The 26,299-nt window shown below is 35.1% G+C and overlaps 1 protein-coding gene across 1 annotated transcript in view; it reads left to right on the top strand.

The window, feature by feature from the left end:
• Positions 1 to 26,299, top strand: part of MYO9A (myosin IXA) — a 232,246-nt gene that overhangs the window by 141,775 nt on the left and 64,172 nt on the right. The window contains exons 16-26 of the mRNA XM_044665785.1: positions 859 to 1,002; positions 2,018 to 2,057; positions 4,875 to 4,997; positions 6,793 to 6,873; positions 8,422 to 8,532; positions 9,758 to 9,880; positions 10,965 to 11,114; positions 13,196 to 13,515; positions 15,588 to 17,123; positions 21,240 to 21,339; positions 21,907 to 22,119. Of these exons, the coding sequence (XP_044521720.1) occupies positions 859 to 1,002; positions 2,018 to 2,057; positions 4,875 to 4,997; positions 6,793 to 6,873; positions 8,422 to 8,532; positions 9,758 to 9,880; positions 10,965 to 11,114; positions 13,196 to 13,515; positions 15,588 to 17,123; positions 21,240 to 21,339; positions 21,907 to 22,119 (2,941 nt within the window). The remainder of the gene's footprint in view (positions 1 to 858; positions 1,003 to 2,017; positions 2,058 to 4,874; positions 4,998 to 6,792; positions 6,874 to 8,421; positions 8,533 to 9,757; positions 9,881 to 10,964; positions 11,115 to 13,195; positions 13,516 to 15,587; positions 17,124 to 21,239; positions 21,340 to 21,906; positions 22,120 to 26,299) is intronic.

Raw genomic sequence — 26,299 nt, 5'->3', positions numbered from 1 at the left:
CTCCATGAAATTTTCCTAGTTTTTCCTTGGTACCACAATTTTTCCATCCTCCCAAATTGATTAACTTAGTGTTATCCCTTGGCTTCTCACTTTTCCTCACTTGATATAACTTATGAGTTGCCAAATATTTCCATTTCTGCCTCCACAAAGCCTCTCATATCCAACTTCTTTCCATTTTTATAGCCACCACCTTAGGTCATGTTCTCATCACTACTTCCTGGACTGTCAAGATAGCTTCTTAATTGGTTTCTCAGCCTCAAGCCTCTGACTTGATAGGAGATGTAGGATATGGATAAGGGACGTTTAAAAAAATCTCATTTAGAAGAATAACTGTTCAGTCACTCTACAAAGGAAACAGTGTATTTTCCTTCATTTTTATTCTACCCATAGCACCCAAACACAATTCCTTGTATATTGTTGTTGCTCAATAAATATTTTTTTAAACTCTTTAATTTCCTCCTTAGAATCAATACTGTGTATTGGTTCCAAGGCAGAAGAGCAGTAAGGCAATGGGGATTAAGTGACTTGCCCAGGGTCACCCAGCTAGAAAGTGTCTGAGATCAGGTTTGAACCTAGGGCCTCCCATCTCCAGGCCTGGCACTCATTCCACTGAGCCACCCAGCTGCTCCCTCAATAAATATCTTTTAAATGGATTTATAATCTGTGTGTTAAAGTCTTATCCTACTGGCATAAAGTCTATTTGAATTTTTTTACTCTTTTCTAAGTTTTCTTTTTTCTAATAAAGCATAAAAGAAATAGTGTATGAGATATCTAATTAAAATTTTCCATATAAATCCTGGCCATTGTTTATTTTTTGTGGGTTTAAAAAATACAAGTAATCTCTCTTTATATTTTCAGTGACACTTTTGGCATTGACTGGAATGGCAAGACTAGCATCCGACCGAACAGACTGTCAAGCTGCAGTTCCTTGCTGGACAAAGATGGAATATTTATTAATTCAAATAACAGCAAGCTTCTGGAGAGGGCCCATGGCATTCTTATGTTAGTACTAAGTGGCAGATGTTTCTGTTCTCTGTTGAATCATGGAAAGGGTGAAAATTGAATTAATGAGGTTACCTTGCCATAAAAATAATTTGAAGTCAAAGCGTTCAAAAATTATTCAGTGTGTGAACCAAAAAAGCTAGTAAATTACAATTGAATAATTGAATTGGTTCATTCTTTTGTTATCTCACAGGAAGAGGTAAAGGTTAGTCAGACAAACCAAGTGTTGGAGGTTTTCCTGCAAGATGGCTCTTTGCCAGGTACTCAGCTAAAAAATAGAGGGCTACTTCCTGTATGTACATGTGCATATATGGACCAGAATCTCACACTAGCTTCCTCTCAAAGGAGAAGTCCATATAAATAAATAGACCTCTATCTTCAGAACCTTATCATAAAGCCAAACTTTAGTATGCTTCAACAGCATGACTAAGAAGTAATTGAGCATCAGTTTGGTCTCAGAGGACTCTCTGATCTCTGAAATTCTGTATCAAGCCAAATAAACAATTGTCATGCTTTCCTAGATTTGAATTGCTTTAGCAAATGCAAGTTTTGTTTTTAGTCCTCATCACCAACCTGATTTGCACACATTCCAAACTCTAGTGTTCTTTGGCCACTTGGACTTTAGACATTAGCGGTTCATTACCTATTCATTTCTATAATCAAAAAAGAAACCTAATTATTTACAGCAGGCATGACATTAAGAGTGTGAATAGGTGAAAAAAGAAATAGTATAAATGAAAATATTAAAAAAAATTTTATTTTTAAGCATTGGAACATTCCAGGTTTTGTACAAGTAATCATTTTTAAATTAGATCATTAAAACTTATAAAATGGTATCTTACCCCTAAGTGGGTTAGAACCTTTCACATGCCCATTTGTGGGATTTTGAAATTTTAAGGCAGAATAGGAAAACCAGGTTGCACAAATGCCAAAGAGAAAACTTGTCTATCTTATATAGAACTCTTCAAATCTACTCCTTACAGTAATTTTTCTTGTTCTTATTTTCTGTCTTAAGGAGAAACAAGAACTTTAAACCTAAACCTGTTCTTCCAAAGGTAAGTAATAAATAAACCGTATTGTTTTTTTCAAGCAATTATTAGAATATTAATTTCCTGTATATGGAAATTAGGAGAAAAATTATGTTTTTATACAGAAATGAAGATATCTGGTGTCCATACTTAGATTCCTTCCTCTTCTCTCTGACAGCCATATTTAATTGGTCAGCAGAAGCTTTTCCTAAATGACCACTAAGCGTACAATTCCTTTTCTATTCTAATGTTTTCTGTGTTGTCAACAAAAGCTGACATGCTATATAGTTTCCATTGATTTCTCCTGGTTCCTCCCTCCAGGTTCAAACAACAAGTTTGATTTCTCTTCCATTTTATAGCCTTTCCAGTACTGCCCTGAAGCTTCTTCAGTCAGCCAGTTCTTGAATGGCATGGTTTTTCTACTCCCATATCTATCCAACTTGCCCTTCTTTAAATTATCTTCCTATATTGTAGATCCCTCAACACAGTCTTGGAGATATGGTTTGTTCAGGGTAATGTGCAGCATGATCCACATCCTGGGTTCTGAATATCATGGCTCTCAATTCAACCTTACTTTGTGTTAATTTTTTTTGACCAGTCCTTTTCTTTATCTCACATCCTTTTCTTCCCCTCTACCCGGAAAAAAAAAAAAAAAAAAAAAAGTTGATTCCCATAAGTGAATATGATGTTCTGGATGTATTCTAAGGATAAAGCAGAAAGAACTATTATTTCTATAGTTCTTATCAAAAAGAGATGGCTCTTTTTCTAATATCACATTAATTTTTTTAGCTGCCATACTGAATATTATATTGAACTTATTTATGAAGTTGATTTAAAAAATTTTAAGTGTAAATCATCTCCCCTCATTAAATTTAATCTTCTTAGAGTCAATAAATCATTCTAACCTCTCAGGACTTTTTTTTAACTTTCTAAACTTTGTATCATCTCCAGATTTGATAGGCATGCTTTCATGCATATATCTAGTCAGAATTTTAACAAAAACTAATCAACTAAAATGTTAAACAGTACACATCTGGAGATCTATTCACTGACATATCTATTAGAGACTTCTCTCCAAGTTTCCTCAAGTGCTCTCATTCCATTAAAAAATTTTTTTAAATTCTTGGCTTCTAGTTGAATTTGTGTCTAACCTATGTTTTTATCTGAGGTAATACTTAGGGATTGTTTTTTTATTTGTGTTTTGGGGAGTCTGTACCACCATAATACCATTTTTTTTGGTGATCTTTTTTTATTTGTTTATTCTTCAGTCTTCTTCCTTACTTCAGACTTAATATTAGAATTAGGCCCTGCCACACTTCTGGAAAGAAGATCTGGGCTGGCCCCATTTTGCTGCTTTTTTGGAATATTGAATATTGTGTTATTCTAAGATCTCAAGACAGTCAGGGGCCCTGTACACTTTAAGTGCTCCCAAAGCGGTCTGATGTGAGGCAGTCTGATTGCTACCCTCTCTGTCTACCCCACAAGTTCCTAATAAATACTTATTGTTTATTTAATTGATGGAAGATTGGGGCAATGCTAGAGGAGGTAAAATATCATAGGTGAATATAGTAAAGGGCCTAAGAGAATATTATCTTTGAAAATAACTTTTCAATTTATAAACAAGATCATTAATCTCATTTTTCCTTTATTAAACACAAAAGTAAACATGGTTGAGATAACTTATTCTCTCTCTCTTACTAATCCTTTCCTTTTAAATTTTTCTTCCATGGAATGTTGCCATTTATTCACCACTTATTTGTGTACAGCGTTCTGTTGTGGAAAGAACACTGGATTTGAAGTCAGAGAATTTCAATGTTAGCCCTAGCTCTGCCACTTATCTCTTTGACCTGAGCAAGTCACTTTCCACTCTGAACTACTGTTTCCACACCTATAAAATGAGTGGGTATAAATTCATGATCCAGTGATTACTCTGACTTAATAAAGAGGAAAATAGATTCTGTTGCTTTTTAAGTCTTCTTCATTTAACTTATTCCAATTGATATCACATTACTCTGGTAATTATAATCAGTTTCACTCTAAAAGTAAATTTATTTGATATGTCTATTACTAGCAAGATTCTGTTTGGTATACTTAGACCTACTAGTTATTCTCTATGATCATATTTAGTCTCTTTGGTTTAGACAAGTAATTTAAGTACACTTCTGTGGTTACCTTGTTTTATTCTTTCTTTACACAGTCATGAAATATTCCTTAATATTGTTTAGCTGACTCCTCCCATTTGCCACATAGAAAACCAAAATGACAACAGATAACTCAGAGGTTGAAAAAAGTCACTCATTCCTTTACAGTTTTTAGATTTTGTGAGAAAATTATGCTGTGTGAGAATTCTGAATCAGCTAGCACAATTAAATATAATTTTATAAATATCCATGAAGTTTTGACTTAGGAACTATTTCTTAGGCCAAGTTTTCAATGCTTTTTAGCAAAAGGCAGGGTTCAATTTTACATTCATAAAATCTTTAACTTCTTTCAATTAGAGATCTAATTTATTCCAATAAAAATTATTATAGTTTACTAATATTGCATAAATCTAAAGTTTCAAATTTTTTGTATTATTTTAGCCTTGTTTCTCCAAATAAATTCTAACTCCTCAAAGATAGGAATCTTGTCTTTATATTTCGTACCTCATTATTGCTTAACAATCTTGGGATTTCAAGGAATTATGCAAAATTTCTTATTTAATTGAACTGACTTATTATTGCAGAAAGGATAATGTATTCTTCACAATAGAAAACAATTGGCCACAAAGATTCAGAATCTTTATTTATATTAATTTGATAATGATCTTTCTTTCCTACTTTCTTCTTTCTTTGTGTTTCCCAGCATTTGCTAGAGGTAAATTCTTTAAAGCACCTGACTAACCTGACCCTGCAGGATCGCATCACTAAGTCCCTCCTTCATCTGCACAAGAAGAAAAAGCCCCCTAGCATAAGTGCCCAGTTTCAGGTAAGGTCCTTGTTTATTCCAAATTAGAAACTTAGTTTGCACTTGATGTTGAAAATCAGAAAGATGCCCTTTGTATTTCTAAAATGGAACTAGAAATCAAAATTGGTATCATGACAAACTCTCTTTCCAGGCTTTTTCCCCCCCTGTCTTTTTCTTTTCAAGGTCCTTCACAGGTAAGTTGAATACCCAGAATCTCTGGCCTTTTCATATTGATAAGAGGTAGCCAAATATTTAGAATGGTTATCTTTTAGGGATCTCATTCCATTTGTTTTTGCTCATTGAAAATCTAATTATTCTTGGGTCTTGTCTATTAAAATCTCATTATGAGAAATAGTTTCTCAGAATGATTAAAGTAAAAGTACATGTCTGTGCCTGGGAGTAGTAAGGCTTTGTGTGAGAACCTTTTCTTCTTGACTTAAAGGTAGGCAAAAACTCTGGTTTTCAATGTGTATATAACTTGTAAGAATAATATCTTGAAATAGTGTTTAGTTCTTATATGTCCCAGGTGGCAGGTTTGATGGTGGGATGCAATGACGCACTTGCTCATCTGTGAATAGGTGTTTTTTTGTTTTGTTTTTTTTTGTTTTGTTTTTAATTTTAAACCCTTAACTTCTGTGTATTGACTTATAAGTGGAAGAGTGGTAAGGGTAGGCAATGGGGGTCAAGTGACTTGCCCAGGGTCACACAGCTGGGAAGTGGCTGAGGCTGGATTTGAACCTAGGACCTCCTGTCTCTAGGCCTGACTCTCACTCCACTGAGCTACCCAGCTGCCCTGTGAATAGGTTTTAAAAAAAATGGCTGCCTAGCAAAGAAGCGGCACCGAGCTTCTGTGGATATGACCCCTCATCTTTGAACATGCTTCTGGTCATCAGGACAGGTTTCCTTTGGTCTCTAGGTGACATGGGACTTATTTTGGGGAACCCTGTGCCACCTTGGTCTCAGGAACAACTTTGTCTCCTTTTGGGAAAAGTTATTCCCTGACAAAGAGGTGAGGAGGAGGGATGTAGGCCCACTCAGTACTGTAGGAGGAGAAAGAAGCTGAATCGGGGAAACACTCTAAAAGTTAGTCCTATCATGCCATATATTCCATTTTTATAGCCCATTCTTTCATAGCTGTGACAGCTACATTATGGACTTAGTCATTAGAAGCAACCTTTCCTTTTTATGGTTTATATATTGGTTTCGCATGATATTTATTTTTAATACCTCAGACTGTGTTGTGTTCTGTGTTTCATGGGTATGTTGTAGCATCATTAGAATGCTGCTCTTAAAAAGAGGGATCTTTGTTTCTATGGGAAGATTTTGGGGGTCATTATGGAGTTTTGTGATTTCCCAAAGACAGTATAACTCACTTCCCTCCCCTCATTCTTTTTCAGTCCCAACTAATTGCCCATGAAAGCAAGCAGGGTCTCCAGCACTTGGGGGTGGACGCCCTCTGGTGAACTGGGAGCCATATACTGGGTGGGCAGGTACAGATGGGCTGTGAATTTTGGAGGGAACTCCCAAATCCATGGGGTCACAGATCCATTTAAAGACTTAAGTTAGCTATAATCATTAGATTTAATTATTCCTTAATGATAAAAATATAGAAAAATACCTATTTAATATTTATCATTTTTTAAAATATCGACCAGCTTCCTTTCTAGATATCTTTGAGAAAGCAAAACTTATTTCCATGTTGCTCCCTACTTTTAATTATTTGCTCAATGTTATCATTTCAATATGTACTTTTGTACATCTTACATACCATTTACTAATCTGGACTAGAACATATTAAAATTTTTTTGCTCTACAGGTATCGCTAAACAAATTGATGGAAACACTTGGTCAAGCAGAACCATATTTTGTCAAGTGCATTCGGTCTAATGCTGAAAAGGTAAAAATATATAAGTACTGCCACACATGCCATCAAAAAAAAAGAAAAAAATCCATATCAAATCTGTAGATTTAATGCCATGATGAAAAAGGTCAGAAAAGAAAAAGCTTTTATTTCTATAGATAGTAAATAGTTTCAATAAATATAATATGTGGCCTACATGCAATTGATTTAGTATACATATATAATTTGACACTCTTCACTGATTAAAATTTTCACCAAAAAAATTTATATCCTTCAATGGGACAATGTTATATGCTATAGTAAAGAAAATAATTCCCCCAGGGTTTGTGAAGTTCTTATAAAAACACTTAATAACCTAAATACTATTTCAGTATAATTGATTTCCTTTGTAGTTCTTTGTATTTTATGCATTTAAAGACTTTCTGAGAAGGTGCTCAGAGGTATCACCAGACTGCCCATTAGTTGAAATTTGTGCCCATGCCACAAAAATAGTTCAAAACTCCTCCTGTTGTAGAAGGAGGGAGATCAGATCTCGGTTCAAATCTGTCATTTCCTAGTTACATAACTGTTAGTAAGTCACTTATTCTCTCTGAACACACACAGGTATGCACACATACTCTGTAGGATCTTGTAGCAATTGTAGTTTTTTCAGCACTTTTAGATTTACAAGTGTATTACATGCATTATATGATTTGATCTTCAAACAACTTGGTGAAATAGATAATATAAGTAATCTGATGCCATTTTATAGAGAAGAAGCTGTAAATGTATGGTCCTGCAGATATATACACTGTTAACTCCTCTTATTAGGTCTTGTCTAGCCATACCGGTGGCTTAATAAAACTTACTTGGTATTTTTTCCCTTAATTCCTTGTACCAGTAACCTATATGGTATATTTGGAATTATCCTGTCATTATTAAAAGTAGTCATAAAAAAAGCAAAGGTTCAGAGTGTTATGAATCTCTCTTCTTCATGTCAAACAACAGTGACAAAAAAAAAATCCCCATATTAAAGAGTTGTTAGTTGTCATTATCCTTGAACTTAACCGGTATGGGTTGCATACATCTACCTCACTGAAATTCAGTGTGTGCCACTTGATTTCAGGTTGGTAACTTATGTAGTTTTTAAAAATATAGTCACTAATTCCATAGAAACAGTATGGCATAGTGACTAGTGAGCTGATCTCAAAATCAGGAAGATCTGGGTTCAAGTATTAATTCCTGGCCATCTTGAGGAAGTTCCTGAAGTTCTCCATGCCCCAGGGAACTCTGAAATTAAGAACTGCAGAGAAGGGACCAATTTGCATTGGTTCAGGGCATTTCCTCACATGCTCACATATTGGTTCCTAATACTAATGAAATCGCATATCTGATGCAATCATGGATCCTGTTTCTATCATTAATTTTATAACAATATTGTAAGCAAGACATTTATTATTAAAGAGCTATTTGAACTTGGCTCTGTCCTAGCCACTATGCCAAAAAATTTTAAATTGCCTTTTTAAAGTACTTTTACAAGTCTGCATTAAAGAGTTTGCATTTCATATAAGCCTTTGTTTTTTTTCCCCTCCTTTGTGTTTTTAGCTTCCTTTAAGATTCAGTGACCCATTGGTACTTAGACAGCTGCGGTACACAGGGATGCTGGAAACAGTTCGAATTCGTCAGTCAGGATACAGCTGCAAATATTCTTTCCAGGTTAGGCCAGTGAAAGGTTCCTTTTGAATAAAAAAAAAACATGTACACACGTGTGGGTGTGCACAAAACATACATACTCATACACATGCCTGTATTACCCTACATGTGTTTGTGTATGTTGATTATTCCTACACCTTTGTATTTATGATATATTGAACTGCTTATTACATATATAGGCTTTGCCTGTACTATTCCTCCTTTCTTCCTTTTCTTTCTACATTTGTCTGTTATTTGACAATGGAAAAGTTTAGAAAATACTCATTCTACTTGGTAGGAGCACTCTATGCTCTATGCTTAAATTATCAGTAATGCCTTTCAATTCTCAATTATAACTTGCTCCTAAAGTTTGGAAAAACTAGTCTTTTACATCCTTAGTACTCTAAGGGTTAATAGAACTTTGAACTTGGTTAAATTTGCCTACCCAGGTGTAAAATATTGCCTTTTTTATAATCTTTCTGAATTTGCTACTCATGATTCTTCCTTGGCTAACTGCCATACAGCTGATGTCCAAAGCTCCTTATTTAGTACAGTTGGCATCTGTTGGTGCATTGGTGGGTAGGATCATATTGCTTTCTCTGGTTAAATATACAGGGGCTTCATTATAATTGAGACCCTCTTATTCTCTTCACTCAAGGCTCAAAACCTCATTCTTGCCACATTCACTTGGTTATGGTATAAATTCCTTTTGCAGTACATTGTAACAGAATTTTAAAAGTAATTTTTTAGGAAAGCAGCTTGATGTAGTAGAATAAACTAGGCCTCAGAAGGCCTATATCTTAATCTCAGCTCTTTATAAACTTTAAGATTCACTTAAACTTTCTGTCTCACTTTTCTTATCTCCAAAAAAGGAAGATGATAAATGATTTCCAAGATCCCTTCTTCCTCAAGTTTTCCATGATTAAATATCCCATTCTAGTTACCACCTCTATTGTCTTCCTAACTTTAAGTTATTTTATCCCCAAGTACATGCTTCTAGACTGACTTTTTAAACTGTTTAAACTTAAAGGTTAAATTGTGTAAAGAACTTTATTGATTCCACCATGCCTTTTATGAACAATTTTCTGACATTGAAGTTGCTCATGTAGAGTATTTTTTATGAAATAATAATTGATTATAAAACTCTGAGCACTGTACCTGGCACATAGTAAGGTCTATACAAATTTTAGCTATCATTATGATTTATTACTATTTTTGTAGTTTTACCTTTTTTTTTTCATTTTTATAGGATTTTGTGGATCATTTCCATGTTCTTCTCCAGCGTGACACTATTCCTTCAAAATTTAACATCCAAGATTTCTTCAGGAAAATAAAGTTTAGTCCCAAAAATTATCAAGTTGGAAAAACCATGGTAAATGTAATGTCTTTATAGTTAATGTCTACATATAAATGAGTTAATTTATATGTCTGAAAAAATTTACCTTACAATTTTATATAGGGGCAATGTGGCATGAGCTCTAAATTGTTTAAGAGAAAATAAAGATAATGTATAAAACTCAGTAAATTTTGCTCAGAATAGCTATGTTTAAATCCTACTGATGGGCAAGTAACTTAGCCTCCCTGGACCTGTTTCCTCATCTATAAAATGAAATAGTCGGACTATTTGTCCTGAGATCCCTTTTAGCTCTAGCTCTGTGATCAAGTGCAGTATACCATAAGAAATGATAGGATAAATACATTTAGTTGATAATCATAATTTTAAAAATCCCTTAGATCCAAGGCCTTATTTCAAACTGTTTTGGGTTCATAATGCACTGGATTTCTACTGTTATTACATCAGACTTATTATAAAAGGCTCAAGGTGCTGGTGACAGTACTTAATAGACTAGAGATGTTATGCTTTAGGTACAGGTTAAAATCAGTGTCTTCTGAGATATTTGAATGTTTAGGTTCAATAACTCCATGTGCAAGACACAGCAAAGCACTAATAAGCATATGATGAATAATGACAAGATGTGGTCCCCATGTTATATGAGGTCATAAAGTAGTAAGACCCATGAACAGTCACTTAGAATTCTTAGGATTATAGATCTAGAGCTGGAAGAGGTCTCAGAAGCCATATTCTGCAACCTGCTAATTTTTATAGATGAAGAAATTGTAGCTTAAGAAGGTAAGGGATTTGCCTAAGGTAAAAAAGATAGTAAACCGACAGTATCAGAATTTGAATCCATATCCTCAGACTCCAGAACTAGTGTTGCACCAGGCCATAAATGCATCTGTGCTCTGAAGGGCATGACGTTATCACTAGCTTTCTTCATTGATAGTAAAGTTTCATGCATTGGTAAGAATTATAGATAAATGGTAAGAAGATAAGTACCTGTTAAACATGTGAACCAGCTTTCTTGATTTCTTCTTTCTCTAGATGAAGTTTTACAGTCACTTTTCCCTTTGTCTCCAAAGGTGATTTTCCTCAGCCCTTTTTTCCCTTTTATTAGGTATTCCTGAAAGAACAAGAGCGCCAACACTTACAGGACTTGCTACATCAGGAAGTGCTCCAACGGATTATACTGCTGCAGCGATGGTTCCGGGCCATGCTTTCTAGACAGCATTTCCTCCATCTGAGGCAGGCAGTCATCATCCTGCAGGTGAGAAAAACAGCATCTTCCCAGGACATTTGACTAGTTTCTTATTTCTAAGGAAAGCTCTGGCACTAAGGCCATTTTTTTATTACCAGCATGCCTTATAGAATATAGCAACAAATAGACCCAAAACATTAATATTAAACTCATGTATTTATATATAAAGTTTTTCTCACTGACATTTTAGAATTAGGACACATGGAGTTCTTGTATACTGTTTTAAATGTTAGTGACCTTATTGTTTCCCCCACTGTCCATTCTTCACAGTTTGTGCTGGAGCATCCTTAGTTTACTTATTCCCCAGAAATGCACTATTTCCTGCCCATTACTCTAGGATTAACAATCTGGAAAACTCACAGAAATGTTAGTCATTAGATTAGTACTCTTAGTAAAAGAATGCCAGATACTCTGCTAAGCCAAATGGATCCTGAAGCATCATTATTAGAATTCTCATCACCATTCATAATGTAAAGTAAAATGGGAATTTTGAAAAATTATTTTAGATTCTTCAGCCTAGTGACAAATTATATGTCTTTTGTGTGGAGACCAGCTCAGAAAGAACCATTACCAGGTAGATTTCAGGGTGACATTTTTATTTGCGCATAAAACCCATCTATTAAGTTGTAGAGACATTGCAATATGTATCAGTAAAAGGAGTACCTCCACTGATGAAATTGTGGTCTTCCAAATATTGAATTGTTTTGATATTATGAGATTCCCTGTTAGGGAAATAATAATTTTTAAGAGTAAGACATAATTTATTCTGACAGTGACATATAATGAAAAGTACACTGAATTTAGAATCAGACCTGGGTTCCAACTCTCACTCTCTCCTGTTCAATACCTACATTATCTTGGGCAAGTTACCTCTCTGTGCCTCATTTCCTCATTTATAAAGTGAAAAAGATGGACTAGATTCCCACTAGGGTTCCTTCTAAATTTAAATCAAAGATCCTTTGATTAATAATGGCAGCTAATATTTATAGAACCCTTTAAGGTTGACAAAGTACTGTCCATAGTTTTCTCATTTGATCCTCTTGACAACTCTGTGAAGTTGGTGCTTTTATCCCCATTTTACAGGTGGGAAAACTGAAGCTGACAGAGGGTAAATGATTTGTCCAGGGTAGCATAGGTAGTCATTTGTATATGGCAAGATTTGAATTCAGGTCTTCTTGACTCCAGGCCCAAGATTTTATCCACCACACTATTTAACTTCCTTTGAATACATCTCCCTCTTCTACCTGTCAGGGGGTACAAAATGATATTCACAGGTGGTAAATCAAGTAATGGATATGCTTTAACTCCTATGCTAGTTAATCTAAAAATATACTCATTTCTTCATGAAAATTGTGTAAATTGTTGGAAATGCAAAGACAAAGAATTGAAAGTGCTTTTATTCTCAAGGAGTTCACAGATAAAGAAATACAAGGAAAGGCCCCAAACTGGATAGAGAAGAAAATGTAGCCATATTTCAAAGACCTGTATTGTAGGTACTTCATCATTTAGTATGACATGAGTCTGAATTAACCAGCAATTTCTTGGATGAAGGGGGTCATATTGCGGCAGACAGAAAGGAGCAATCAAATAACAGGCTTTTCCATGGCAACAAATAAAAAGTGGAGAAATAAGGTATATCGGGTGAATGATGTCAGTCAAAAGACCATGGAAAAGACATAGATAGAATATCAGTGCTCAGGTCAGGCCTAATGGATGTACCTATATCAAAATGAAAAAAGAAGATCCCATTTTTGTAAAGGGAGAATAAGTTTTGTAAATACCTGGATTAAAGTTAGTGTGACGAGTGCCTATAATTTGATAGGCTGCATTCTTCTTTTCTCCTATCATCATATTTCTTAATATCTCTACAAAGGAGAAAGAAGGAAGTAGACAGCTCATCCAGAGCCTCTTGGGTAAAATGGGGGAAAGCAGAGCCTGTCTGAAAAATAAAATTACTTTGTCTACTTTTGGTAAAGGAACTGCTTAATGCTTTATTTAAATATGATACAGGAGATTTTATTTCCATTGCCTTGTTCTAAAAAATGTGGTGTCAGATTATCCTACATCATATACTATTGGGTCTTTTGTAGCGATCCTGGCGAAATTATTTGAGTAGGAAGCACGCTGAAGGCAGAGATGTCCAGGCTGATGCTCTGGTTGTGAATAATGCAGCAGCTGTTCTCCAAGCTGCTTGGAGGGCTTACTGGGGGAGGCGGCGGTATCTGCAGATGCGGACTGCAGCTTCCATCATTCAAGAAACGTGGCGGGAGCACTGCAGGCGAAGGCATGCTGCTGCCACCTGCATACAGGCAGGATGGAGAGGCTACTGGAAAAGCAAACTGTACAAGGAACAAAGAAACAAAATTATCCTGTTACAGGCAGCGTGCCGAGGATTCAGAGCCAGGCAAAGGTAATATTTGCAGCTGGTTAAGATAAACCAATAAAAAGAAACATCATGTGACCTTTGGTTTCTAGCAGCCAGGGCACAAGCACTAATGTTCACAGCATCACTCACATGAGACTGGTGTTTCCTAAGCTTAGAGTTAGATTCGGCTACTTAACTAGAAAGTCGAAATAGAATATCTCAGCCTCAAAGATAGCTTTAATACTGTCCTGCTTGTGCCAGTACTACTAAGAAAGATTTTTTTTAGTTTTTGGTTTTTAATATATATCTTAAATACATCATAAGCTATACATTTTTCTGAATCGCAGCTGAGTGCTTTGACTTTACCTTAAATTCTCAGCAGATAGCATACTGGTTTAGATAATTCTGATCTGGACCCATAATTTCATCTGTATATAGAGGTTCTGGTGTAGAGATACACTCCCCTACTTTAGGTCAACTATTCATCTAGAACTTAACAGGCTTAGTTACCTGAACCATTGAAAAGTTAGGTAAGTTTCTCATAGTCAAAAAGCTAGTATGTTACGAAGGCAGCAGTTGAACTCGGGTCTTTTGATTTCAAGGCTGGCAATCTCTTCACTCTGCCTTGCAGATAGAAATATAACCAATACTTTTTTCCCCCCAAAATCTGACTTGTATAAAACCTTAGGGCATTTCTAAATTACTCCCTTCATATTCATACATTAGAGACAGCTTTTTAAACTTCATTAGTATCCCCAGATACAATCCTTTCCCTACTAACTATACAGAAGCTGAAGGAAACTATACCAAATGGCCCCTGCTAATGATGAAGCAAACTGGGGAAGAACATTCACTCCTCGTGGCATACTTTCTGCAGCTACTCTATCACTATCCTGAATTTCCTTCAAGAAAGGAATATGGTACTGAAAAGTCTGTGAACTCTCCCCATCTGTTGATATGGAAGAGATTTCTACGAGTTGGGGAATAGAGGGATAGAGGGTATCTCAGGAGTCCTTCTCAGAGTTTGGACTTTATTTTGTGACTCACATTCTATTTCCCACTTGTAAAGGTAGATAATTGTAAGGGTAACTCCATGAAGTTCCTTATCAAAACAAGGAAAGAAGGAATTAGTGTGGAATACTACTGAGCTGTGGGGGTTTTCAGGGTTTCCAACTGAGGGAAGAACTGACAACTCAATTCGAAGTAGTGTGGGGGAAGGGAAACAAAGATTTGGAAGCCCAAATTCCTGGGCTTACTTTCCATCCTAAACTTCTTAGCTTTCTTGAGGCCCCTTTAATTTTATCTGATCTTCATGGGTTTTTTGTGTGAAAAAAGTTGATTTATTTACATTTAGGAAAAAGTTTCTTCCAAATATGTTCCTTTAATTTTTTTAAACCCTAATATCTTTATATATATCCTTCTATATTAATTTTATTTGTTACAGGGCTAGGCAATGGGGTCATTTGATTTTTAATGTGGTAGTTTTGTGTGTTTTGAGTGCATATACATGTGTATATTCCCATTCAAGTTATGGTTTAATTAAAAAATTGGTGCACCAGGTGTCAGAAGACTTAATTTTTAGTCTAGGTTCTCCTGCTTACTTAGTTAAGTTACCTTGGACTAGTTATTTCCATTTCCTTAGCCTCAGTTTATGTTTTTTATTGATTGAATTTGGGATAATGATGCCTAAATAAAGATGAAGAAGTCAAAAAGAGTATCAATGAAAAAAATTTTTAATGTACAAAAGAGAATATGAGAAAGTTTAAAAGAGATACAGGCAAGCAACACAGTTTTGGAGCCATGTTAAATGTATTACATAGGTTTTCTTAAAACCATACATTCAGAGTTTCACTTACAACCTTATTTTCCTGTTCTTCATTTTACATGAAAATGATCATGTTTGCTAATGTTTGTCAAATTCACTACTAAAAAAGTTTTGTTTTATTTTTTAATGAAGTTGTTGGACCAAATAATCACTTACATTTCTTCCAACTAACATTTTATTAGTCTGGGATCAAATTTTAGGGATACATCCTCTATTTTAACCAATACTATTTATTCTATAATTGTAGCCAAAAATGTTTCTGAAAATTCATGTTATTTCTGTCTTTATATAGATTTAGAGCTTTGAAAGAACAGAGATTAAAAGAAACAAAATTGAAAAATGGATTAGCAATTAAAGAGAATACTCTAGAGATTCGGGGTTCAGACCCTTCCAAATGGGAGGATGGATCGTTTGAAGAAAGAATGAAATCTGTAGAAGATTACAAATTTGTAATAGAAAATAATCGGATCAGTCATGCCAATTCAGTGGACATATCTGAGGACTTACCATGCAGACAACAAGAAAGAGCTATTAGCCAAAGTAGTGTGGACTTGGAGCAAGATATAATTGTAAGACAGAGACGCAAGTCATTAGAAGATCTCAATCAAAAAAAAGTAGGGCGAGCAAAAAGAGAAAGCCGGAGAATGCGTGAATTGGAGCAGGCTATATTTAGCTTAAAATTACTTAAGGTCCGTGGTGGGATTTCTCCTTCAGAAGAGCATAGATGGTCCACAGAACTGATTTCTGAGGGCCTACGATCATCACAAGGAAGCCCTGAGAGTGAAAGTTCTCAGGGAAGCTTAGAACTTTTAAGTTTTGAAGAGAATCCAAAAAACAAACTAGATTCAGTGTTTTCAAATGAGGAGGACGTACATATTCTCTCACCTAAGGTACAGAAAACTGTATCCCATGATCCAAATTTTGATTTACAAGAAAACACTCCCATTGTATCAGATGAGAATAGTAATATATTTATTAGAAAGAGGACACCCTCCAATTCAGAGTTCTCAGAGAGTGTTGCTGGAAAAGACAAGAAAGGCTGTGATTCTCAGACCATTACCTATAAGCCACAATTCAGAGAGCCCTTCATCTCAAATAGTCTACCAACTTTCTACATACCACCACAAAATCCTGCAAAAGTCAGTCTTGAGTTTGGGGTAGGTACTTTGAAAAACTTAGCATCTGGAAGTGAAGAAAAGTCAGGGACAGCTGTTACTGTGGATATAGACAGAGAAAGCAGAAAACACTGCCTGGAAGAAGATAGGACAGCGGCTATTGCATCCATGAATGTTGACTTTTCTAATACTGTGCTTAAGAAGTTGGAAAGGCTGAACATGGAAAAGGAAGAAAGGCAAAAGCAACTGCAGCAGCAAAATGAAAAAGAAATGATGGAACAGATTCGCCAGCAGAAGGACATTCTGGAACGGGAGCGAAAAGCCATCAAGAATATCGAAATTCCATGGAAAACAGGAGAGTCTTCCCTGACAAAGTCTGTCAGACCATCAAAGCAAACAGTTGAAAGGCCACAGTCTCTCCTCATAAACCCTACAAACAAGGAAGAACAGAATTTGCCTGGACCTTTTTCAGTAACTATTAAAGGCCTCACTGTTAGCCCAAAAGGAAGTATCCCTGATGAACCAGTTCAAAGGGACCGACCTGTCACAATGTTCTTTGAAGGTAAAGAAAGCCAAAAACAGCCAGGTATTCCACAGGTTAGAACTGAGGGTTGGAACACTAAACTGAATGTAGCTTCCAAGGACCTGCATTCCCACGAGGGAAGGACCAAAGCTATTTTCTTCACACCAAAGGACCATTTGGGTCTCTCACAGTAAGTGAAATATTTATTTGATTTTTTACCAGTCTTCCTTGACTATTGATTGCCCAGTGCTCAAACAGATCTGATTCACCTGCCCAGGGAAGTCCACTAACTCCTCTAAGATCAGATGTTAGTTTCTTTGGCATTTAATGTTCTTCCCCACCTGATTCCACCTCTTCCCCCTCCCAGCTTTCTTTTAACATCTTTTCATATACCCTAAGACCCTTTACACTGACCTTTACCTTTCCATCTCTTGATCTAAAATATGATGCCCCCTCTCCACCCTCTCCCCGCCTTGTGCTTTTTAGAATCCTTCATTACTCATCTACAGGAAGATTTTTATGACCAGCCTTCCTTTCCCAGCAGCTAGTACCCTCTCCAAATCATAAAATTTATTATATATGTATATAATACATACATATTTGTACTTACTTTATATCTCCTCCAATAGAATATAAGCTCTTCGAGTCTATGGACTGTTTCATTTTTGCCTTTGGTATTCCCAGCCCCTAGCTCAGTGCCTTGCATCTAATAGGCTTTTAATAAATACTTATTGGTTAAATTGATTTAATTATTCATGTGATTTGCATCTAAATCAAGCAATTTGTTTAGCAGAGCAAATTCTGTTTAAAAATCAGCAGATCTGTCACTACCTACTGAGAAACTTTTGGTTAAGGCCAGACCAGGGATATCATAAACATTTTTCATGTTACTTAACACTTAACAGCACATAAGCCTAGGATTCAAAAAAGACAAGAGGGCTTTCCATAGCTTGTGGCATATATGAGGTCTATGTTAATTTCCTAAGCATTCTGAAATTTCAGTAACTTAGGTTGTTATACATTAAAAATCTGCAACCAAACTTAATAGAATTTAAATCCAACCTATTAAAATTTTGAACAACTACGTTACCTACATGTCATTCAGGTTGTATTAAAATGAAAAAAAGGTCAGTGAGAAGGGAAGTAATACCCTGAAATAGTTCCTATCATCTGCAAAAAGAATACCAAACTTGTCTTTAAAAGTCATTAACAGTTTCTTTCTCTTGTACAACTAGAGTTATTAAAATTTTATAAGTTAAAAAATGTTAAATCTACAAAAGTTTCCTTGTAAAGACCCTATATGTTACTATAATGTTCTTGTGGCTTCCAGCGTTTCTGACTGTAAAATGCCAAAAAGTTATGATGGTATTCCTTATGAGGCTCAGCTACAGCTCAGCCCATGCTGAAAGAAACAAAATTATAATCTGTTAGCAAACAGCTAAACTATTTAAAAAATGGAAAAAACTATACCTCATTGTAGTACAGTGGAAAGCACCATATCTCAGTCAGTGTGCCTGGATTGACATCTCTATTGTGCATTCTATTACCTGCGTGGCCTTGAATAAGTCACTTAAGTATCTGGGCCTCAATTCTTCATCTTCAAAATGAACAGAGCTGGACCAGGTAGTTTCTGTGCTTCTTTCTACCTCAAAATCTGCTCATACAACCCTTTTATGGGCCCCTAAGATGGCACTAAATTATTTCTTATAGGCTTTTTTCTGCCATGTTGATTGTCAGTACTTCCTTTTTCTTCAACCCTTCCCAACCATCAACACCCTCCCTTGGCTTTTTGCTTAAAGCAAACAGTACTGTTACAAATTGAATTTACATTTGAGGATATTAAATTTGAACATGGAATGAAGTGAAACTATAAATGACCATTTGAGGATTTTTGGCAGCTTTGTGATTCAGGTATTATCTACAGAGATGGAAGTTGTGTTCAGACCACAAAAATCACCTAGTCCAATTCGGGGTCTTTGAGCAGGAAACCTTAAGACAATCTAGATGGGTTATTGTGCAAAAGATCTCTTTCATGTCCTTAAAGATTTGATTCTCCCAAAAAATAACTGTTCTGTGTTTCCCCCTTGTGCCTCATAATTTAACCAGTGTTATCTTGGCTGCCCTCTACAGAGATGAAAGGCAGTTTACCACTTCAAAAAATACTCTGTGACTGCTCAGCAACTCAGATAGGAGTCAACTAACCATGTGGTATATTCAAAGAAGCACTTGAAGAAACCTGAACTGCCTCTCTATTGGCAGACAAAGCCTACCTCATTGCTTTTTGGCTTGCTAATACATAGCTCTGTAACATAGTAAAGTGGCAGTTCACTTACTGATTGGAAGGATGACAGTTTCCTCATCCTTACTAATGAAGAAATTGGCTTAAATGACTGCCGAAATTTCTTTTAGCTCAAGATTCTCTGATTGCATGAAATATCAAAATCTCTCTCTTTTTTTTTTTGGACATAAAGATTTATAGTACAAATTATTTTCAGAACATTTTTACACAACATTATTTCAATATCAAGCAGTTCTCTGAGACTTTGAAAAGTGGATTTTCATGATTTTAGCAGAAAAGTGATAAGACCATTTAAGAACTAATTAAAATGCCTTTGAAATATTATATACTTAAACCTGTTCCATCTCAAATTAATTGAGTACATGGTATAGATGTATGAATCAAAGAATCTGATATATGGTCAAATAGGTAGTATTCCTTGTATTTAGAAAGAATAAGTTTATATGTAATGACATGAAATAGTGTGCTCAGGTACTTCCTAAAAATCTCTTTCTTTGAACTGATAGCATCTTTATGAAGGAAACAGTAGCTGAACTACTGGACACATGGAAAAGACTTAGAATGTGCTCTCTTGTTCTCTCATTCTCTTGTTGTCTCTGTGTCTCTNCTGCAGACTACTTTCTTATCTTTATTGATAGGGGGAATTTCTTCTGGAGACATTTTCTTTAAATAGATGACCGATATAGGCCCAAAAGAAAAAAAACTGATTTTTTGATTTTTGAATTTACATTTGAAATTACATAAGAAAGAGATATTAGGCTTGATTTGTTGGGCTCCAGGGAACAGAATCAAGAACATGGATAGAGATTTCAAAGATGTAGTTTCAGATCTGATATAATGAGAAAGAATTCTAACAGTTGAAGTAGAATGATCTACTATCTGTTGTTATAGCCCTAGAGCCTTGAACAGTGCCAAATGAATTGAGTTGAATTGGCTAATTATTTCTGACTCCATCTCCTTGAGTCCTTGTGGGTGTGTTTCTCTCTCTCTCTCTCTCTCTCTCTCTCTCTCTCTCTCTCTCTCTCTCTCTCTCTCTCTCTCTCTCTATCTCAATCAAATCTTTAAAGATGGGGAAGAGATCTTCATCAGAGATCTTTTAGCACAATGATCTATCAAAATTGTCTTAAGATTTTCTGCTTGTGAGGCCCAGAATTAGACTGGATGATTCTTGTGTTCTGAATTAAACACAACAAATTTAAGTAGACAATTAGTCAAAATGTCTTTTAGGTACAATCTATGTGCCTTTACTTTCCTGAGGTGGGAGGAAGTATTAGAAGGGATCTTTAAACAAGGTTAAGAAGTGATTGCTGACCTCAAGGAGCCTACAGGCTTGTTGGAGAAAACATATATGAAATGCATTAAATTAACTATTAAACAGTATTAAAATAATAATTATGTAATTAAGCCATTACTAGCAATAAATAAAAGAGTAATAAAGTTTAAAGAAAAGGGAAAGTCTAGTGTGGGCTATTAGAAGGAATATGGTACTTTGTAAATAGAAATGACCCAGATTTTAATCAAATTTTCATGTAAAATTTATATGATTGGGAAATTGACATCATGGAACTCAAAGAAAAATAAGAATTTTTTTTTAATTGAAGTCTTTAAAAACCACCTAATATCAACACTAAGTTATCTTGTGCTACCTACTTTTCTTTACCTGGATAACATTTTGTTAATTTTTCTGTACTGTGTATTCCCCTTTCTCATTCCACATAAAGCCCCTCCCAAACCATGGTTTTAGAGACCTAAATCTTCATTCAGTTCATAGTAAAGAGTACAAGAATTACTTTCTGAAGCTCTGGTAGTTCAGTATTTTCAAGATTGTTGTTGTTGGCAATAGAAGTCAAGAAATAGAAAAATAATTTGGGAATTTTAGAAACTAATTAAATATTAATTGGTAAAATTAATACAATTTCAGTTCTTGTCTAGATAGTTTTACTGTGTGTTGGATTTTTATAGGACAACAAAATCTTCTTTCAAGCTGTGTAATTATATTGTCTTAAGTTTCAGTAAGGAATATTTAAGCCATGGAAATAATCAACTCCACACAAGAGGCGAACCACCTGGGAAGCCTGTGAAATTTACTGGGCCAGTCAAAGGAGAGGTAAGCAAAAGGTTTTGTTTATTTCTTCTTTTAACTGAAATGAATTTATGTTGATTTAGGAATTATTCCACTTCCTGGCTGCCTCTTATTCTACTCATCTTGATTACAAGCATTTGCACACAAAGAACTGAGAGAGAAACTGATTTGCTAGTGAGTAGAGGCATACTATGGCAAGAGAATCACAGCCTTCTCCAGGAAAAGTTGAGATTATATTCAAAAATGTCAGTGGGGTGATACTGGACAGTTTATAAACATGACTTTGGTGAAGCCTTGACATCGAACCATGTGAAAGGAAGACTTGATTGCTCCATTGTGAAGTCTAGCAGCATAGATTTCCTAACATCTGTTCCTATCCTCTTTCCTAAGCAATGCGTATATTTCTTTTTGTTTATCCCAACCCTTTTATTGCTCCTGATGTTTATGGTGGGGTGGAGGGATGTTTTAAGGAATACATTAGTCCATGTGAGACCTACACTTTGATGCCTTACATCAGCAGAATCTCCTTTTTTTTTAAAAAATCGAAACAAAACATTGTTGTGTTATCTGTTTTATCATTTGGTCAAGCAGGTTGCCAGACCGGCCCATAAAAAGAAAGCTCGCATGGCGCGGACGCGCTCCGATTTCTTGACTAGAGGTACTTTTGCTGATGGGGAGGGGGATACAGAGGAAGATGATTACGATGACATTATTGAGCCCCTTCTATCCCCTCACCAAGCTTCTCACCCTGAGCCAGGGCCTTCAGCAAGCCTGGGGCAGGCTTATCACAGTGACTCGGAAATGGTAATTTTACAACAAATATAAGGGAAACAGAATAATCAGTTGTTATGGGAATGTTCTTTGCTAATCTTTAGCTGTACTGACACCCTCTGCTGCTGCTTCTCCCTCTAATGATTTTGTAAATGGAAAGCCTCAGTGCAAATAGCAGATAAAATAGTATCATATCTTTTCAGTGATACAGAAGCACTTTCACATTTATATTTGCTTATTAATGTTAAGATTATTTGTAGTGTTGCTTAAAACAACACAACTTTAATATACTGAAATTTTCTTTTAGCATAAAAAAGGGGGGAGGGAATATGTAAAGACTTATGGACTAACCCCATAGCTGAAGTACGTGTTCTCACTTAATTCCCATAAGAACATTTATTAAGCCCCCTACTGTGTGCTTCAAACATAATGCTTCATTTTTTTAAAATTTGTCATTTCTCAGTAAAAGAACCCTTGCCAATATTTTTAACTAACAAGAAAGGCAAAAGATTATGTTCCTTGCCCTCACCCCAAGGTTGTGGATATGTTTATGAGTATGAGATTCAAATGGTATTTAAATAAATGAATTCACTTGTAGACATAACCATATTAATAAAAGGATGAAACAAATTTCACTTAATTTCCTTTTTAGCTATTGATCTCTTATATTCTCCTAAAGTACTTACTTATTGTGGGAGGAAAGTTTCAGAATACCCTTATCATTTGCTCAGTGAATGATTTTACTTCAAACCTTTTTAGTTGATACTACAATTTCTATTTATGTAGCTCTAGAAATTGATGTGCCTTCCTATCCAGACTTTGTTTTGAATTTCTTCTTTTATCCGGAGTGTTTCTTTAACTTTGTGTCTTCTTGTTGGCAGTATATTCAGTTTTTAAAATATCCATACTTATAGTCCAAGAAACAAATGGATGAAGACAAAAACCATTCAAATTAGCCTTCTTGAACTGTTTTTTTTAATATACAAAAAAAGGCAATTCTCGTAGTGTCTCATTTTACAGATAAGGAAACTGAGACTCTTAGAATAAAGGATTCACATAGGTTAGGACAGTAAAAAGAGTACTGATTCTGGAGTAAGAGGACCTGTGTTCAGTACCTTTCTCTAACACTTGTTGCCTCTATGACCTTCAGCAGTTATGCTCTCATTAGAGCCAGTTTCTTTTAAGTGGTGAGAAATGAAGCCTCATTAGAGGCATCCATATCCAAGGAAAAATAAACCGAAACTGAGAATTGACAAAGGAAAGACTAATTATTATTAAAAGGCATTTGCTACTATGATATTTAAAAACAAAGTATAAATTAATTAATTTAATTTGCTTTTGATTCTCTAATATTCAGACCATGCAAAAGAATTTCAAATTTATCAATCTATATTGAAAAAAGTAGATTTGTTTCTTAAAGAACATGAGATCAACATAGGTTACTGCTATTTCATTCCTGAGCGTTTACCCTTTTACAAAACATTAGTTCTCTTAGCATACCAAGTCTTAATCTACTAGAAACCCTTGCTGAGAAGCTGAAAGGGATTGGGACTCACTGCTTAGAAGATTCTATCCTTTAAAAAATCTTCCTCATCACTTGGGAGCTCTTCTCTTGATTCTTCTATTCACCTAGTTTGATGATCATTGCATGCATATAGAATTAGAATTCATCAGTGCACATTTATCTCTCTGCACTCTTACTAGCTCTTTTGTTGGGCACAGGTGGTAGGGGATACTTCTGGTGGTTATGTTTGTGAAAAAAATTATTTAGCAAATGGTAATAATGACAGTGGATCTTGTGGTGGGAGGAATAAGCAATATGAAAGGGTGGGGTTTTTTAATATAACGTGGAAATATCTTACAGATTCCATTTGTATCTTGTATTATAGGTACAAGATTAAAGACCAGTCATTTCTAAGCATCTATTGAATTTACTAAGTGTAGAACTCTTCTATTATTTTAAAAAGCTGGGTTTTACAGGGATCAACTTTACTAAAAATATTAGTGACCTGTCTGACTTCGTAGCTAGCAAAACAACCTAGAACAGAAGGCCCTTAGCCTTTGGGAAAGCCTAAAGTTTGTCTTTTGCCTTAAGTTTCAATGAAACTAGTTAACAAAAATACTGACTATGAAGCAACTCTTCCTTTGTAGTAGTGGCTAAAGATCTAGTTACTGTGTATATAAATGCCTTTGACACCCAGTTTTTGTGACACTAAGCTAGCTCTACCTAATCCAGGAAACATGAAGAGTTCATAGAATTGTAGATATATTGTTGTAAAGGACCTAAAAGTTTTTTTCTTTTCATTTTACATTTGAAGAAAAGGGCTCAAAGAGGCTACCAAACAGTCTTTTGTCAAAATATTTTACTTATTTTATTGCCTTTTGATTTTCTGACTGGTAAATAAGTTGGTTAAAAATTATATTTGCACATTATATATTTTGAAAGTATTCATTATAATTAATTGCTAAATTGAGACAGTTAAAACTAGCGGTAAGCTTTTACTGTTTCCACAAATTATTTTTTATTCTTTCTCCACATGATTTAAGTCAGTATTTTTAAGCATTTGAAAGGAAACTAAGCAAAATTCATCTCAGGATTGGTTTTTTACCTTGATCATAGAGATTCGCATTGATATTTATTTGGCCTTTCCAGTTTAGGATTGAAGTAGAATGTAAGTATGACCCCGAAGACCAGAGACACTGTGGAACATTATGGACCTTAGAAACAGCTCTAAAATCTACCATACCTCCTCTAAAAGTGGTTGGCTCTGTCAATTTCTCCATCGTCCTATATGGACTTTAGGAAATCAACCAGAGCATTACTCAAAGAATTCCACTGAATTCCTCTTATTCTGTCCCTTTAACTCTCTACCTCTAAAGTGTGGAGCTCAACAAACCAGGTAATTTATTCTGGGTAATTTTGTCTGATATCTTAGACCAGTGATGGGTAAACTACAGCCCGCAGGCCAGATGCAGCCCCCTGAAATGTTCTGTCTAGCCCCACGACATTATTCCTAATCTGACAAATACAATGAGTAGGATACAATGCAATGAAACTTGGAAAGAGTTGCCTTAGAAACAGACTGACAGATGAGCATTTCCTTTCATTTGGCCCCCTCTTTAAAAAGTTTGCCCATCACTGTCTTAGACCTCTCCTCATCTGCTTTGTACATTGAATATGGTAATTGATATTTATTTTATGTTCATGTTTATTCTCCATATACTTAGAATATACTAATATATGTACACATCTTCAATAGAATATAAGCTTCTTGAGAGTAGAGATCATTTTTCATTTTTAATATTTGTTTTCCTAGCACCTGGCACATAGTAGGTGCTTAACAAATGCATATTTTTTAATTGATGTGCCAAATTTGCTTAACTTTTTTTCTGGCTATATCGTTTTGCAGATCATTTGGCAGTTTCAATTCTAGAATACATTTGATGACGTTGCTTATCAACCATATCTAAATATTGTTTTCAGGAGAACATCTGGAAAAGCTATGTATTTTCTATATTATTACAAACATCATCATAGCCCACAAACATTGCAATGAGACTCCTATAACATGTCTTGGCTAGATTAGTTACTAAAATTTTAAACTTGTTATACAGAGTAAAATTATCATAAGCATTAAACTCCTTAATACTCTCTATGGAGTCTCAAGTTCACACAGAGGTCATACAGTTTGATTTTCATATTTCTGTTGCCTATCCTCTAAAACTTTGCTTGAGGCAGTCTGTAGGTAAACCATGGGATGGTAAAGGTATTCCAGAAGATCATTTATTCTATCCTTCTTCCTCTGCCAGTTGGAACCATACTTACTTCACATAAACAAGCTGAATTTCTCGGTATCTCAGAGGCCTTTTCCTATGTTTAATGATTTAGGACCTTTCATAGTTGAGCAAAGGTTTCATTATAAAAGTTGGTGTTCGTGTTGTGTCTTGAAGTAAGAAAAAGATTCTTTGAGGCCATAGTAAGGATGAAAAGGCTAATACCAAGGCATGGAGACAAAAGGAAAATTTTGGCTTTCTGTAAGCAAAAATTTCTCACCAATTAAAGGTATCCAAAAGTGAAATGAGCTACCTTGGGAGGTAATAAGTTCCCTGTGATTGAAGGTTTTCTAAAAAGGCTAGATAACCACTTGGTTAAGCATGTTTTAAAGAAAATTTTTCAGGAATAAGTTGTGATTTATTGAATGTGGCTGCTGAA

Source organism: Gracilinanus agilis, chromosome 2 (assembly GCF_016433145.1).
Source record: "Gracilinanus agilis isolate LMUSP501 chromosome 2, AgileGrace, whole genome shotgun sequence".
Taxonomy (NCBI): Eukaryota; Metazoa; Chordata; class Mammalia; order Didelphimorphia; family Didelphidae; genus Gracilinanus; species Gracilinanus agilis.
This window is presented reverse-complemented; position numbering and strand designations above follow the sequence as displayed.